Below are 17,960 nucleotides of genomic sequence, written 5' to 3'. Positions count from 1 at the left end.
ATTGAAAAGAAAGATATTCAAAGTAAGGATGTCGGAACATGTTTCCATAAAAACTGAACCCTTTGCCAAAGATTACAATCTGGAAGATTCTAACAATGATACAAATGCACTTAGCTGCAATACAACAAAACTTAAAAATTTTACAAGTATGGGAAATAATATTGAAGAAGATGAATTAGACTTGGATAAAATGGCAGAATTTTTACCAGAGAATGTTAATGAAACCACAATTGATATAATCAAAGAAGGGGACGTAGATGAAATGGATAAATTTTTACCAGAGTATTCACCTAGCATCCACTCAACGTCATCACTCACAAGGAAATCTGATGATTGTACGGAAGCGATTACCCATGATGAAGTAAAACAACAACAACATCTAACTATTACAACAACTCAGCAGATATCCTTACCCAAATTAGAAATAATGGATGTACACGAAGATGAGCATAATAGTAATGACCCTGAAGCCAATGATAGTGAAGAGGGCTCTTGGGAAGTTTCCATGGTTTCAAATAAAAAAGTTGGAAAATATAAATGTAAAACATGTGGTAAACGCTATGGTCAATCTAAGAGTCTTCTGGAACATGTACGATTGAAACATCCTTCGCATACAGAGTATATCTGCGAAATATGTCAAAAAATATTTACCACACAACATGGCCTAAATAGGCACTCTACTTGGACACATCCAGATGCTGATGCAACTCAAGCACATACCAAACATAAATGTGAACAATGTGATAGATCTTATATAAACGAAAAAAGTCTACAAAGACATATGAGAAACGACCACCGTTTGGATATTGGTACAGAGTATATCTGCGAAATATGTCATCAACGATTTACCACAAAAAAGGGACTTGTTGTACATTTGGACAAGATTCATCCAGCAGAATATCATTCCACTCAAACACCTGATGAACACAAATGTGAAATCTGTGGTAGATCCTATACAGAATTTACAAATCTACGGAGACATATGAGATGTAAACATCCTTTGTCAATAAATGCTGAGTATGTCTGCGAAATTTGTAATCAAAGCTTTACCACACAACCAGGCCTTAAAATGCATTCCTACAGGACGCATCCAGAAACTCAAACACCTACTGAACATAAATGTGAAATATGTAATACATATTATATAGAATCTAAACATCTCCGGGTACATATAAGAAGGAGACATCCTTCAATTATAGATTCAGAGTATATCTGTGAAATATGTTCTCTAAGATTTACCAACCAAAGAGGTCTTGAAACGCATTCTTACTTGAAGCATCCAGAAACTCAACCACCTGCTGAACATAAATGTGAAATATGTGGCAGTTGTTATGTACTATCAAAAACTCTCCGGGAGCATATGAAAAAGAAACATCCTTCGCCTATAGATTCAGAGTATGAGTGCGAAATTTGTAATCGAAGATTTACCACACAAACAGGTCTGGATAAGCATTCTCACCGGATGCATCCAGTAGCTCGAACACGTGCTAAACACAAATGTGAACTATGTGATAGTTCTTATGTAGAAGTTTCAGATCTACGGAGACATATAAGAAAGAGGCATCCTTCGTCTATAGATACCGAGTATATCTGTGAAATATGTAATCAAAGATTTACCACACCAAGAGGTCTTAATAAGCATTCTTACTGGATACATCAAGGAGCCCATTCCACTCAAATACCTATTGAACATAGTGGTTAACAATGTGATAATTCTTCATGAGTCTATGGATTAACAACAAAATAGAATAGAGTGAGTGCCCAAGCCAATGTCAGGTAAAAGAAGATCATTGACATTTCAATTTCGATCAGCTGGGCTGATGCATCTACCTTCATAGACTAATGAAAAAGAAACTCAAAATAAAATGCCAAAAAATACAAGTTAATATTTTGTTCTGGCAAAAGGCTACATGAGGTTAGTTTTTGATGGGAACTATATCCTCAGATAAAAATATCCATGAAAATATTGTCATTTCATTAGTCTATGGTGAAATGTCAAATAACACTACACACTGTTTGTAGATGGTAATGAGGATGGGTGTCATTTGGTTTGTTCTCACAGTGTTTCACATTGAAAGAAATTGCTTAAATAAAATATTAAAAAGAAACCGGTCGTGTTTGTCGTTACGTTTTGATACTTTTTAATAAGATAATTTGAAAAGAGAATTCATTAAACATAATAAAAAAAAAATACTAATGTATGTACCTATGTGAGTGTGTAAATATGAACATAACTTTTGTATTAATAAATAACAGATAATTATCTAATAAGTAAAATAAATTAAAGCATTATAAATCATTATGTGTGTTTCCGTACTTTTTTTAATGGTAAAAGTAGTATAAAATAGAACTGTGAAAATGAGTTACACATACATGTGGTAAAAAAATGTGTAAAAGTGGTAAACATTGTAAAAACGTTTTAGTTCTGGAACGCAACTATTAATAGCTGCATACACAAAGTGAAGGAAAGAGTAATGCTTGGTTTACATTTACGAAATCAATTCGATTTCAACTCACAATTCCTTTGCGTATACTTCAAATGAGAACTCATCCGAAATCCATAGGATTTAATTTGACATTTAAGCAATGGAATTGACAGTTAAAATCGAGTGGATTTCGTAAATGTAAACCAAACATAAGTCTTTGAGAGGAAATACTAAAGGAATCTGGCACCTTCCCGTAGGGTTGCCATATTGGAATTGGACGATTTTGACCGTGGAAAAAAGGCTTCAAATTGTCTTAAAAAATTACGAAATTAATATAAAAAAACAAATGATGTTACAAAATCATAAAAAGTAATTACATATGTAATTTTTGTTTCTATTTTACAGACCTAAAATACGTTGTAGTAAGATCTTGTTTTCCTTAATCGAAAAGAAAGATATTTAAAGTAAAGATGTCGGAAATATTTCCTAAAAACTGAACCCTTTGCCAAAGATTATAAACAGAAAATGTTCAACAATGATGTATATATACACTAAGCTACAATACAACAAAACTTGAAAATTTTACATATGTATATTCTAAATGATACTAAAAAAAAAGATAAAATGGAAGAATTTCTACCAGAGAATGTCAAAAGGTCCATAATTGATATAATTAAAAAGGAGGATCCGGATGAAATGAAAGAATTTTTACCGGAGAATTCAAGGTCATCACTCAAATCTGATGATCGTGCGGAAGTTATTACTGACGATGTTACACAACAACATTTTAATATTGCAATAAGTCACCAAATATCTTTACCCAAATTAGAAATAATTGATGTGCACACAGATGAGAATGACATCAATGGTGATTCATACACTAACGTCAGTTCCAATAAAGGAAGATCTATTATTTCATCTTTCCGTGTAGCTCAAACACCTGCTCAACACAAATGTGAAATCTGTGGTAGATCTTATACAGAAGTAACAAATCTACAGAGGCATATGAGATATAAACATCCTTTGTCTATAAATGCCGAGTATATCTGCGAAATTTGTAATCAAAGCTTTACCACACAAACAGGTTTTGATAGGCATTGGCTCATCCAGAAACTCAAACACCAACTGAACATAAATGTAAAATATGTGATAGATATTATATAGAATCTAAACATCTCCGGGTACATATAAGAAAGAGACATCCTTCGTCTATAGATTCAGAGTATAGCTGCAAAATATGTTCGCAAAGTTTTAACACAGAAAGAGGTCTGGATAGGCATTCTGATTGGAAACATCGGGTAGCTGAAACATCTACTGAACATAAATGTGAAATATGTGGTAGATGTTTTAAAGAAGTTGTGACGCTCCGTAGACATATAAGAGATAAACATCCTTTGTCTATAGATACAGAGTATATCTGCGAAATATGTCATCAAAGATTTAACGGCCAAATAGGCCTTGATATGCATTATTTAAAAAAGCATCCAGGAGCTCGCTGGACTCAAATGTCTAATAAACATAGTTGTGGAATATGTGGTAGATGTTATACAAAAGAAAAAACTCTCCGGGCACATATAAGTGATAAACATCCTTCTTCTATAGGTACAGAGTATATCTGCGAAATTTGCCATAAGAGATTTACCACAAAACGTGACCTTGATTGGCATTGTATAACGGTGCATTAAACCAAGTCGCCGGTAACCACGCTACGAACCTATAGCAACGATTTTACAGAATCGATTTACGTTTTATGGCTGTAGGGAATGTGTAATGACAAATAGAAATTTCTAATTCATTGGGCCGATATACACGGCCAGCTACCAAAATACAAATACAAATGCAAAAACAAGCGGCATAATTTTGAAGACGAAATGAGGCCTCATCAAAGATGTGGAAAATCTTATAAGAAAATATTCGATCTAACGTTTCTTTTCAGACAGGATGAGCGTAATTACCGTTGGTCCCTGCCTTTCGGCCTAACCCCACGGTGTTCTCACAAAACTGGATCGGTTACAAGCGACCAATTAGCGCCTCTTACACCGTAGTGAGGTATCAATTGTGTTCAAGTGTAAGGGCCTTTTCACAACCTTTGTTTGGTGCAGAGCTCTTCGAAATCTCCGCGGTCTTGGGCTACAACAACCATCACGATACTCCCCAGAGGGCCGCACCAACTACTGGCCCAAGGACTGCATTCCCGAGAGAAAGTGTTCCCGGGGGCTTGCCGGTACCCGTGGTCCCAGAATTAAGCTTCTGCCATAGACTAATTAAGCAGAGACTACGAACGCTCTCATTTTTCATTCTCAACCAGATGTCGCACGAATCGATTTGGGGCCAGTCATCTGACTCAAGCCAGACTAGGGCTAGTCAAATGACTCAACTTCGAAAACAATTTATTTATTTTTCAACCAATTAGGGTCTCTGTTTGCAAACTTCGCCACTTTAAAATGTACTTTACATATGAAATTAACTATGCCACTCTTTTTAATAGGCGTATAGTTCGTAAATGTTAATATTTTTAGGAGTTTTCGTTTGAGTGAAACAAGTAGCTGTCACTCAAACCACAAACATGCGAAAACGACATCTGTTTCGCCGCAGATAAATGGTGAGAGCCATTCTTTGTCTCTACATTAATTAGTCTATGCTTCTGCTACGAATTTGTAACCATAAAACTACTGCCAGTTGGTCACCAAACGGAGCCGGGACTGGTGAGACAATGAATTATCACAAGTTTGTCAAAAATATCATCGATCTTAAGCATTTTGATTTCAAATATTGTAATTATGATATCGCTATCAAATTAAATCCTAATATGAAAGTTCATCAAAATAATGTCTACAATAAAATGTAAAAATTGTCGTTGAGTTTTATAAAATCACTCAAATGTACTCATTGAACAAATAAAAATGTTTATAAAAATTATGCAATAGTTTCATTTTTAATTGATTGCAAGAGCTATTAAAGAATTATTCCAATTTGATCTACAATATAATCACGATAATTCGTAATTCAGGGAACCTTGCAAATTTTACGAATTCTCGGGAATTACGATTTAGCAGGATTTCGATGTATTGGACAAATAAAGCGGTTAAAGCGGTTTTCTATATTTTCAATATTGCACAGTTACAATAACTTCGGAGAAAACAACAATGCGAATCAATCACAGCTTTCGTAAATCGTTGCAAATTAATATTCTCCAAAAATTCTATCAACAGAAATTTGGAATAGAACAACACAGAAATGTCTTAAAAAATGGGATATATTATGTTCTGTGATTAAAATCTTTCAAAATTTGGGGTTAAAAATATTGAAAAAAGTAAATTCGTAGAAAAGGAGTAAGTAAAAAAAATGTCCTTAAACGAGGCACGAAAATCAAAATACATAAAACATTCTACATATTTATATGAAAAAATTGGTCACAATGGGTAAATACTCATTGCCGTGGCGTGTCCGCAGTCGTTTTTGCTAAAAAAAAACTGATATTCATTAATATTTCAAAATATATTTTATATATTAGAAGAATGAACAAAGTCTATTTTAATTTCATAAATATAATTTTATTTTTTAACTTATGTTTTTGAGGCATTTAGTCTTGTCCCTATTTTCTAATCATTCCCGTGGGTCAATGTGTTTATTGAGAAAAGAATGCTTTAAACCGGGTTTTAACGACAATTCACGTTGGTTTTAAAGATTATCGACCAAGGTGAAAAATATAGTCAGTTGTTTGAGAACTGTTGAAGTGTTTTTTGTGCATGTTCCTGATTTTTTCATTCCCTTAGGGAGTATTTTTTGGTTATTTATATTATAATTTCCAAATTGATGGTATACTCGTAGATATGTTCATTTTTTAGTGTGTATTAAATTATTTTATATTTCATAAAAAAAAAACAATTTTTGATTTGCACATTTAAATCCAAGAATAGTCATGTTTCCATCATTACCGTGTGCACATTATCGTGGGTATTTTCTAACCACTGTAATGACAAAATAAACACGGGAATGAGATTTTCAATATAAATTTTAGATAATTCAGTCTATGATAATTATTTAATAAATTTATTATAGAATTAGTAAACATACCATCAAATACACCCTCAGCAGCCTCAAAAAAAGATTGCTAGGAATGCAGAGGAAAAAATGTTATTTCCGTGGTTTTTAAAAAAATTATAAAATCCATAAAAACACATGTTTATTTTGTGTGCGAATGAAACACGTCCAAACTCTTGTGTGTTTTCCAAATTTGTTTTTTGTTTTGAAGCAAAAGCAAAGGTAAAATTATTTCGAAAATTAAAGTTTGGTCGTGTTTCATTCGCACACATTCTTCTTTCGACATACAGAAACAGGCTGTAAAAATTTAACCAATTTTCCCGCAAAACTGTTGGTTCATTTCACCCACTAAATATTATCTGATCATAATGTTAAGGCAGGCTTTTTCTACGTCGTAAACCTAAACCGTACGATCAGACCATCATTGCGACCCACATAGCCGCTACAAAATCGGATTAAAATCTTGGTTTTGGTCCCTAAATATTTCATGATCACCCCCAAAAACTAATCGTTTTTATTGTGGTAGGAGCCCGAGATTGTACAATTCGTGACGATTACTCCACTATTGCGGCCTACACATGGCACAATTACAAAGGTAGTGGTATCACACCAAATTTCCCCAACAACATAAAGAAAATGTTGACATAACATATTCAAAATTTTACGATACCACTACTTGGGTAGTTGTGTCATGGGCCTGCAGTTTGAATTTTGGTATACTACAGGGGGTCTACGACGAATATTTCGCGGAGATATATGCATTTTCTGAAATTCTGGATCTAAAAATGTTTTGTTTGTATACCGAACAGAGACCAAAAACAAAATTTCAGCCATTTCGTATAGACATTTGTGGCTATAACCTTAAAATGTCGAAAAACGGGAGGTACTTTCTATGGGGGTTACAGTCAAAAATATTCGATTTATAATTTTTGCAATTTTTTGTTGCCGTGGCATTTAAAAAAAATGTATATAATGGATCCATGCAACCGTATAAGCGAGAATAATAAATATCTATTTTGATTTCAATATTTCATGCTAATTTAGAACAAGGCACATTTATATAAGGTAGAAGTGACAATCAGCTGTATTTTTTCTCTTTTATTTTTGTAAATTTGTGCTCTGTTCCAGAAACTGCAAGAAGCTACTTCGATTGTATATGTGTATGTATTGAGAAAATGATTCCTAGACAAGACACTAGGGTGACTTGAGAAAGAAAAAGACTTCAATAAATACTTCATACTTAGAAATTTGTAAAAATGTTTGTATAAATAGAAGTTATCAAAATCAGCCTTTGACTTCTAGCCATTAGCATTCAAATACGCCTGATGAGCCTGTCTTAAACCACCAGGCGAAACGATCGTAGCGTAATGTGGTATTTCTCTAGAATTCGTTTTTCAATACAAAACTCCTTAGGCCATGTTAGCTCGATTAATGCAATTAATTAATTAAAAACTATTTTTTACTACGATAACATTTTTTTTCATTATGTTATCGAAAAAATAGTAAAAATTAGTAGATTCTTGCAGTACTGGAAGATACCATTGGTTTTAAAAATTCAATAGGGTCTACTCATGAAATTTGTAACATCGAAATTTGCTACCATATAATACTTCTTTTGATTGTAAACGTGTAATAACAATGACCTGCGACAGTTCTCTATGCTTTATATTTGCGTTTTGATTCAAATTTGTTCTATTGAGGATTTTCAAAATGTATTTATGTTTTTCCTGAGAAAATTTTTAGAAACACCCTATTATTCAATATTTTTTTTTGACATTAAATTTTCAATAACAACAATGTTGTTTTTGTAAATTTCTTACTTGTTGTAATTCATGCATTTACCTTATATAAATGTGTAACAAACGAAATGGCAAATTTAATTTCTTGGTAACTTTTTAGTAACATTTTCGGAACACTTTGGTAGATAATTATTTTACCCGGTGGCAACCGTGCTAAGTACCCCAGTCATTGGGCGCCTCTCTCTCTCTCTCACACACACACTCTGTTGCAGAGTGAGGCAGAGAACATTTTTGGGTCTCTCTTGTGCTCTCAATGAGCGTAAATTTGTTGTTGTTCACAACGTGTTAGCATCTACACAGGCTGTGAGCGATAACAAATTTACGCTCACTTGGAGCACATTGGCTCTCTTGTGAGTCACAATGCCTCCTCCTGCTCTGTTGAGTCAACATGGTTCGGTCTCCTATTAAAACGACAGCTGAATTTAGTTTGGCCGGCACTATTCCTCACGTCGTACCTACGCGTTATTTACTTTTAATTTTTTTTGTTGAAGTTTATAACAAAATATAGTAAATTTACAATAAATAAATGTATTAAACAATAGTCGGTAACTCACCTTAAATTCAAGGTATATTTACTTCTTTTTATTAGTGTAATTCCCCTTTAAAAATGAAGTGTTTATCAAAGAAATCATGTGAAATGTCAAAAACACCCCAACTGTTTGTGGATGGTAATGTGTGTGTGTATCAGTTGGTTTGCTCACACAGTGCTTCACATTGGGAGAAATTGTTTCAAGATAATATTTAAAATTAAAAAATATATGTATGTTTAAAAAAGTTTGGAAAGATAATTCATTGAATACAATAAAACATACTTTCGAGTGTGCATGTGAGTGTGTTAATATGAACTTAACTGTATTAATAAAAAACATCAAAGACATAAATACATACTATTAAATCAAAACATCATTTTTCAACGGTGGCAAAATACCCCTCAGTAATGTTGGCGACCTTTCCTGAGTATTTCAGCCTTGAAAAACTTCTCCATAAGTGGTGTCTTAAGACACGCCGTTCGGACTCGGCGATAAACAGTAGGTCCCATATCATTGAGCTAAATATGAATCGGGGTGCACTCATTGATATGCGAGAAGTCTCCCTTGTCCCGTATGGGATGATGTGGAACAATGTTTTTTTTTTTTTTTGTTTATTAAATCAAAACATTATAACAGACAGACGGCAGCATTAATATGCATTAAAATATACATTTTGAGGGGTTATGGCCACTTTTTGAGCACCAAAAAATCCATTTTTCATGATTCTTTGTACAAGAAATCTGCTAAACTTTTTAGAAGGTTATTTGAAATAATTAATTCTCTTTCGAGTTGAGCTGTTATGATCTAAGAGGTATGTACATTGCAAAATTAGGAATTCACCGAAGTCCCACACATTCAACCATTATGCTACGTTTCACTGGCCTGGTATGAAAATCGCTGAAAAATACAAACCTGTAGCCGTGTCTTAAAACGTCAAATGACACGGAGCAATAATAAAGGTAGATGTATATGCATAGTTAGTCGGTTTTACAAAAACATTTAAAATTGAAAACTTCACTGTTTATTTTAAAGTACCAAATAGGATTTAAGACTTTTCCTATGGACAGGAGCTAATTTCGGGCACGGGAATAAGATATTTTTTTAAATAGTAAATTTTTTACTAAGTAGCCAGCCTTTAACAATGGAATTTTCGCAACTTCAGATGCCCATATCTCGGGAAGTATGGACTTCCTCAACGAATGTAATATATATTTGTGATCAGGGTGACGAGATCTACCTAAAGAAAATTGCATCCAAGCCCTATAGTCTTATGCCAAAAATATCAAAAGTTTTACTCAAAACTAAAGACAGCTAAAACAAAAATGTCATTCTCTTATCTTCTACTTGAAAAGTTTGGCTGATCTAATATCGTGATTGCTGGCATCTGATTTCCAGATACGGTGACATTTCAGTTAGAAATTTTTCAATATTTTTATTTTTCCTTTCCCGTACTTTTAGAACAAATTTCACTAAATGCCACTGCTTGACAAATCGTTCATTCGCAAGTATTACTGCATATTAAAAATCAACAGTTTTATTTAGCCACGCGAATAAAATTTCTTGTCCTTGCTTTCAATTTTAAGATATAGTGTTGAAGAAGTTTTTTGTTGGGACAATTCGCCGATGTATCTACCTTTATAATTGCATAATGTCAACAACAGTAAAAAAAATGTCAACCCTGCTTTTGACAGAATAGGCCATAACAAGAAAAAAATTGTAATCGGCTATTACTAGACAGTTTGTCTTCAAATACAACTCTGATTTACTAACACATACATACATTTGTCGGCTGTCTCCCAGCTGTCCCTCAGTTTTTCACAGACAGTGTGGTTAACAAATTTTTGACATTTTTTGTAAAAATGTGTGAGATAATAATTGTAATGTGTTGAAAACAAAAGAACATGAATAACAACAAAATTTGTGAACGGAAAACAAACAGATATCGACGATTTTCATTCATAATTTTACAACCGTTTTTGCTGTTGTCGGGACGCCTACGTCACACAGGCAAGTTGTGGGATTTTGACAACCAATACATGAAGTCAACTGTCCTGTCATTTGTAAACGCAGGGTTAGCTGTGGCCTACCTTATACTATGTTTACATTTACGAAATCTGCTCGATTTCAACTGTCAATTCCATTGCTCAAACGTCAAATGAAATCCAATCGATTTCAGATGGGTTTTCATTTGACGTATACGAGTGGATTTCGTAAATGTAAACATAGTATTATAAATTCGAAAAATTAAAAATTAGTTAAAAATTAAAATAGCGCACGTGGGCGCTCTCTCGCCTGAAGCTGCTTTAGAAGATTATTTTTCATCTGAAATCATACTTTCAGTTTTTGTAGAAATATTGCACAGTTTTCTGACAAATGCCCGCCTACGATACACTAGCTGTGTTCCAGAACTAAAAAGTTTTTAAAATTTTTACGACTTTTACACATTTTACTCGAAAAAGCGTTCCCGTACACAAAAAAGTTGTAAAATGTTCACTTCTCTTTAAACAAAAATGGCGCTGAATGACGCTCTCTTTAAAAACTGTTTACTCGACAAATTTGAGCGTGTAAAAAATAGTAAAAAAAAAATAGTAACATGGATGCCGGCGTCTGATTAGCTGGTATGCCGACTTTGACATTTGTTCCAGTTTTTTCTCTCTTTCTCTCTTTTACTTGTTTTACTATTAAAAAGTACGGGAACAAAGCTACTGTTTTTGCTACAACAGTATGTGGTGCCCACTGTGGATCGAAAACAAATAAACCGATCAGTATTTGTTTTTGTGGGAACATTAAGAAGCTCATAATCCTGTCCTTAAGTGTAACGGAATTAAAAAATATCTATTTTAAAAAATTGTAAATTTTAGAAAAATATCCATTAAAAAATAGTGAACTGTCAAAGTTTCGATTTTAGCAAAAAAAAGTTTTCGTATGATTATTTTCACATTTAGTTCAAATACAAAAGATGCCGACTACTGGTACATGCCGGACTTAGGAGCCTATGGTAAATGCTCCTAAGTCGCCATAAATTCTTCAAAAAACGATAAAAATTTTTTCTTAATGTGATCGAAAAAAAAAATTAAAAAGTTGTAGATTCTTAGAGTTCTGGAACAGACTCATAGATAGCTGCATAGTCCTTGGTCACACTAGCGAGTTTCTTGAAACGAATAATAGGAAGAGGCATAGTCGCAAACCCGAAAACCAAGTACAGCGATTTCATTACCTCATACCCCTCTCCAAATCCTAAAAATACAAAATTGTTATAATAAAATAAATGTCACAAAATCTTACAAATGTTTACATAAGAAAACTTTGTTTTTCATTTACAGCCATCCCTTAATACTTTCGGGTAAAATTGTTTCCTCAATTGAAAACTAAAATATCCAAAGTAAAAATGTCGGAAGTTGTTTCCATTAAAACGGAACCCTTTTCTAATGATTATAAACAATGAAACAAATACTCGAAACTACAATACAACAAAACTTGAAAATTTTACAAATATGGGAAATAATATTAAAGAAGAGAAACTAGACTTGGATACAATGGAAGAACTTTTACCGGAGAATGTCGATAAGTCCATAACTGATAAAATTAAAAATGAAGGCGCGGAAGAAATGGACGATTTTTTAGCCGAGAATTCACCTAGCTACTACTCACCGTCATTACTCACGTGGAAATGTGATGAACGTGCGGAATTTATTACCCATGATGTAGTAGAACACCAACACCATCAACATGTTACACAACAACATCTAACTGGTACAACAAATCACCAGATATCCTTACCCAAACTAGAAATAATTGATGTGCACACAGAGGAGAATGATAGTAAAGACCCTGAGGTCAATGATCATCAACATGTTACACAACATCTAACTGGTACAACAAATCATCAGATATCCTTACCCAAACTAGAAATAATTGATGTGCACACAGAGGAGAATGATAGTGAAGACCCTGAGGTCAATGATGATACAGACGCTAACGTTAGTGATAATAAAGAGATGTGGATTATTTCATCTTGCCGTGAACATAAATGTGAACTATGTGGTAATTCTTATACAGAAGCTACAAATCTACGGAGACATATGAGACGTAAACATCCTTCGTCTTTAAATACCGAGTATATCTGCGATATTTGTAATCAAAAATTCACCACACAAACAGGTCTTGATAGGCATTCATGGACGCATCAAAGGCCTGTTTCCTCTCAAACACCTACTGAACATACATGTGAAATATGTGGTAGATGTTATATGATATCTAACAATCTTTTGGTGCATATAAGAAAGAAACATCCATCGTCTATGGATACAGAGTATATCTGCGATATTTGTGATCAAAGATTTAATACACAAACAGGTCTTGATAGGCATTCTCACCGGATGCATCCCATAGCTGAACATAAATGTGAACTATGTGGTACCTTTTTTGTAGATGTTAAAAATCTACGGAGACATATGAGAAATAAACATCCTTTGTCCATAGATACCGAGTATATCTGTGAAATATGCAATCAAAGATTTAATACACAAAAAGGTCTTGATATGCATTCTTATATGACGCATCCAGTAGCTCAAACACCTACTGTACACAAATGTGAACTATGTGATAGTTCTTATACAGAACTTAAAAATCTACAAAGACATATAAGAAATAAACATCCTTTGTCTACAAATACGGAGTATAAGTGTGAAATTTGTAATGAAAAATTGAACACACAAAGAGGCCTTTTAAGGCATTGCAGGAAGATGCATCAAACTAAGATGCCGGTACCAAGGAAAAAAACAAAAACAACAATTTTACAGAATGAATATGAAATAAGTACGGACGAAGAATGTAAAGAAGAATTTGATTAATTTGCATCCCCAAATTAATAATTCAATATTTGCAATATACAAATTTCTTTTTCAATCTAATATTACTACAATAAATTTAAATTATTTTTCAAGTATCAGGTGTTTTAATAAACAATCACATGAATTAAATAATAATACACGAATTAGTAATAAATAAATGTATTGTCTTTCAATGTCAGAAGAATTTCTTCGATTCATAAGTTTAATGAATTTATAATTACAAGACTTATTTCTGAGCTAACTAACTTACCGACGATTATTGCAGTCCAAGAAACTTAGTTTAATGGTAAAAGCGACGGTTTTATCGATGTCTCCTCGATCGATAGGTATATCTTTGCGAGATATAGGGCCATTATTATATGTGCTCTTCTACTACCTGATGGATTTGAAAACGCAAAATAAATCAATTTAGAGGCAAGAAGTCGAACAATTTTACGATGAAATCGAAGAATTGCTACAACTAACAAAACAGCATGAGATAACCATTATACAAGGCGACTTTAACGCAAAGGTTGGACGAGAAGTAGTGACCGGTGTTACTGGACAATATGGATTAGGAGAAAGGAATGAGAGAGGCGACAGGCTAATCCAATTCGGTCAGGAATATAAAATGAAAATAACAAATACCCAGTTTTGCTTACCACCTACAACTGGAAATGGATATACAAGAAACCAAATTGACTATATTATTGTTAATAAACACTACGCTACTTCAATTGCGAAAACATCAACATATCCTGGAGCAGACGTACCATCAGATCACAATCTTCTTATGGCAAACATATACACCAAACTTAGAGCACCAGTGAAGAAAAAACAACACCGTAAACTTGACATTGGGAAATTTGAAGGCCAAGATACTAAATCAAGCATAAGATACCTTATAAACTTAGAATTTAATAGCGTTAATAGGAATGATGTGGAACATATTTGGGGCGAAGTCAAAAATACTCTTCAAACCATAGGACAAAACAATCTGGGAAATTACAAAGGATCAAAAGACAAAGGCTGGATGACAAATGAAATACAAGAACTCCTTAGCGAAAGACGACGATACAAAAACTCGAATTACGAAATGTATTGGGAATTAAACAGGGAGATTCAAATGAAAATTCGAGCTGCAAAAATCAGACATATTAATAGCCAATGCCAGGGGATCGAAAAAATTACAAAACTTACACGATGATTTTAATTAACACAAGAAATTGAAATAAGCAGCTGGTATATATCATAGAACTATGTCGCCAGTTCTGTATAACAGTAATAATGAACCTGCTTTTGAGAATGCAGAGAAACAAGCAATTTGGATGAACTACATCCAGTGCCTATTTACAGACGTCAACAGACCGAGTTTTAATACCCAATCAGTACAACCCATGACTGGAACAAACATTACTAAGAACGAGGTAGAATATGCGATCACATCTCTAAAAATTAGGAAAGGAACAGGACCGGATGAAATTCCTTGAGAAATGCTAAAACTCATAGATGAGAATAATATTGACCTGCTAACAAGGTTAATGAATCATGTATATAATACAGGACACTACCCTCAAGACTGGCTAAAATCAACTTTTAAAGCAATTCCTAAGAAAGGTCATGCTAAACACGTTGGTGACCACCGACTTATCAGCTTAATGAGCCACGCTCTTAAAATATTCCTTCAAATTATACACAACTGAATTTATAAAAAAACAAACAAGCTATGGGTGTAAATCAATTCGGATTCAAAGAAGGCATGGGGACGAGGGAATCATTATACTGTGTTCGGGTCCTTTTCCAAAAAAATAGAGAGGCTAACAAGGACATTTTTTTATGCTTCATCGACTATGAGAAAGCATTTGACACAGTGAACCATGATAAATTAATGGAAACACTTTCGTCATTGGGATAGATGACAAAGAACACAGGTGCATTCGGAGTCTGTACTGGAATCAAACTGCACAGACTGATGTCAACGGCAATCTTACCGACGATATACCGATATCAAGAGGGGTCAGGCAAGGCTGTATGTTTAACATATACTCAGAGAGAATTTTCCAAGAATCTGTCAAAAATATAAAATAAGGAATAAAACTAAACGGTGCTTATATTAACAACATCCGATATGCAGATGACACCACAGTATTAGCCGATAGTATATCCGGTCAGTCTATCTATGGTCAGTCTTATACGCTGCAGAAGTAGTATCAAAAATACCTTGGAAGAGTATTAAAAATACCTTGGACTGCACACGTCACAAAAATGAACCAACGGAGAGAACTTGTATCTGTCATCAAAAAACGAAAAACGGCATACTTAGGACATATCATGCGACATGGAAAGTATAAGCTCCTGCAGGCAATACTTAAAATGATGACTTGGATAAAAAACATAGAAGACTGGACAAATATCAACAACACAGCTAATCTTCTCAGTATATCAAGAAATAGAAGCAGTTTTGAAAGAATTGTCAATGATTTATAAAAGTCATGAAAAAAATATCACATTTGTAATCTATGTAATTGAAATGAAATATGCTACAATTGTATGGTCGCTTATATTCGAATACCGAATTCGCAAATAAAGAAGAAGAAAATATAATTTTGACATTAAAAGTTAATGCCAAGAAGCTCCTCCTTGAAATTCAATCATCACTTTTAACTTTAGGTAAAGCGGAACGCTCTAAATTTGTTCGGTAAATCCAAAATATAACAAAAAAAGACTTGTAATAATGGGGGATAGATAGTCTGTTTACCGATAGCAAAAGTGTAATCTACCAACTTTTATTTCAAAATTGAAAACAATGTTTTCTCAAATTAATACATCGCCACGTTTTTTTATGGGATACTTACGTGTAAATTTATTGAGTGATAAATCGCATTCAAAGCAAACATCTTATGGAAACCTTTGATCATAATTTGATTGTTTGTTTGATGAACTTTGTAAATATTCTGAAATGAGTAAAAAAGTTATAGACACTTTGTTATTAGAGCTACAGAAGTGTTGAAGAGATTTTGAGGTACTAATTAATTATAAAAGAAAACTCAATATAAAACTCAAAAGAAAGGCCAATTGAGTATAAAAAAGCAAAATTTTATTACCAAGACAAAATACGAATGATAAGGAGACACTTAGGTAGTAATGTATTGACTAAATGTAGGAATTTTCCACATCTGGGTAATTGTGTGTAGGTGGTGAGATTCAGGTAAAAAATCTCCGGCAATTATTTTGCAATATAATAAACTTTAGTTTCGAAAATCCGTTATGGAGGTAATAAAAAAGTAACAACAATATTAAATAGAGCTCTAAGCTATAGATGGAAACGGTAAGCACTCGCCTTTACGTTCAGGGCTGCCAGATTATTTTTATGGAAAATCGTCAAAATGACGATTTTTAAAATTAAAATCGTCAAATCTATTTTACAAAATCGTCAAAAAAATCGTCAAAAATTAAAAAGGTAATATTTAGTTATATTTAAATATATTTTTAATTAAAATAAATATTAAATGGCTATTCGAGTTAAAAAAACATATTTTTATTTCAAATCAGTACTAAATTAAATGATTAATTAAACGATTTTGTAAATAAATATTTGAGTTAACATTCTTAACAAGTCCTGTTTAATCAATGTATTAAACAATTTATTTTGTTAAGTATACTCTACATTGAATCCCTATGAAAAGATTTACTTGGCTGAAAACACGTTTAACATTTGCTGGCGAATGTGGTAATACCTATCATTATTTTCTTTTAAAATTTTGTTATTATAGGAAAAACATATGAACCATCAACACTTTTCAAATCATATATTAAAATGCGAAATAAATCCGTTTCGTTATTTTCAAACATTTCCTCAAAATCCATACCTTTAGATCACGAAATTCTGAATCCAATAGTTGCTTTTTCCTCTTGTTAACAAAATGTGAAAATTCGTTAAGGATGTCGAAAAATCAATAAAACTATTTTCAAAATCAAATTTATTAAACTTTTAACATTTCTGCACAAAGCTCAATATAACACAGTTAATTGCCCAGAACAGAATCTACTACCGTTGAAATTTTGAATTTTTGTTCCTTTAAAAATTTACCAAAAAATAGGAGATTGTTGCAGGTTCTGGATCAGTGCAATTATATATTTTACTTGTTTCCATTGAATTCAGTTTGGTTCTAGTTGAAAATTCCTGTGCATATGCACCCAAACATATCGTCACCATTGATGAAATCTGATACATAAAGCTAAAATACATGTTCTGGCGAAATTTCAAGCTTCTACGTTCAAAATTAACGACTATTGTGATTATTGTTTAACAATTAATTTTTAAAATCA

At 33.0% G+C, this 17,960-nt stretch overlaps 5 protein-coding genes across 12 annotated transcripts in view; 4 read left to right on the top strand and 1 right to left on the bottom strand.

Moving 5' to 3' along the window:
* LOC141401698 (uncharacterized) overlaps positions 1 to 3,590 on the top strand; it is a 23,768-nt gene extending 20,178 nt beyond the window's left edge. The window contains exon 3 of the mRNA XM_073982076.1: positions 3,260 to 3,590. Coding sequence (XP_073838177.1) covers positions 3,260 to 3,590 — 331 coding nt within the window. The remainder of the gene's footprint in view (positions 1 to 3,259) is intronic.
* LOC141403792 (uncharacterized) overlaps positions 1 to 13,810 on the top strand; it is a 26,894-nt gene extending 13,084 nt beyond the window's left edge. The window contains exons 1-2 of one of the 3 annotated variants that reach the window (XM_073986763.1): positions 8,681 to 8,835; positions 12,123 to 13,810. In XM_073986763.1, coding sequence (XP_073842864.1) covers positions 12,228 to 13,652 — 1,425 coding nt within the window. In that variant the 5' untranslated portion in view covers positions 8,681 to 8,835; positions 12,123 to 12,227 and the 3' untranslated portion in view covers positions 13,653 to 13,810. Of the gene's footprint in view, positions 1 to 8,680; positions 9,096 to 12,122 lie in introns of those variants that run through there. The other 2 variants (XM_073986764.1, XM_073986762.1) reach the window with 2 other exon arrangements.
* The window catches only part of LOC141403759 (uncharacterized), a 567,712-nt gene that overhangs the window by 422,777 nt on the left and 126,975 nt on the right, over positions 1 to 17,960 (bottom strand). For 5 of the 6 annotated variants that reach the window (XR_012412889.1, XM_073986676.1, XM_073986683.1 and 2 more), the window contains one exon: positions 16,487 to 16,585. Coding sequence is in view for 1 of the 6 variants with exons in the window: in XM_073986683.1 (XP_073842784.1) it covers positions 16,487 to 16,585 (99 nt within the window). In the remaining 5 variants the exon portion in view is untranslated. Of the gene's footprint in view, positions 1 to 16,486; positions 16,586 to 17,960 lie in introns of those variants that run through there. The other variant, XM_073986680.1, reaches the window with a different exon arrangement.
* Positions 310 to 2,028, top strand: LOC141403813 (uncharacterized). Its single transcript, XM_073986802.1, has one exon. The coding sequence runs from the start codon at positions 428 to 430 to the stop codon at positions 1,700 to 1,702; it is 1,275 nt and encodes a 424-aa protein (XP_073842903.1). The 5' UTR covers positions 310 to 427; the 3' UTR covers positions 1,703 to 2,028.
* Positions 12,132 to 17,960, top strand: part of LOC141403735 (uncharacterized) — a 22,134-nt gene continuing 16,305 nt past the window's right edge. The window contains exon 1 of the mRNA XM_073986620.1: positions 12,132 to 12,142. The gene's annotated coding sequence lies outside the window, so the exon portion shown is untranslated. The remainder of the gene's footprint in view (positions 12,143 to 17,960) is intronic.

The sequence above is a fragment of the Musca autumnalis genome, unplaced genomic scaffold (assembly GCF_047663935.1).
Source record: "Musca autumnalis isolate F117 unplaced genomic scaffold, ASM4766393v1 scaffold_4, whole genome shotgun sequence".
Classification (NCBI taxonomy): Eukaryota; Metazoa; Arthropoda; class Insecta; order Diptera; family Muscidae; genus Musca; species Musca autumnalis.
This window is presented reverse-complemented; position numbering and strand designations above follow the sequence as displayed.

Excerpts from the sequence above, each read along its gene's own strand:
- LOC141403813 (XM_073986802.1), top strand. The coding sequence starts at position 428 with ATGGATGTACACGAAGATGAGCATAATAGTAATGACCCTGAAGCCAAT.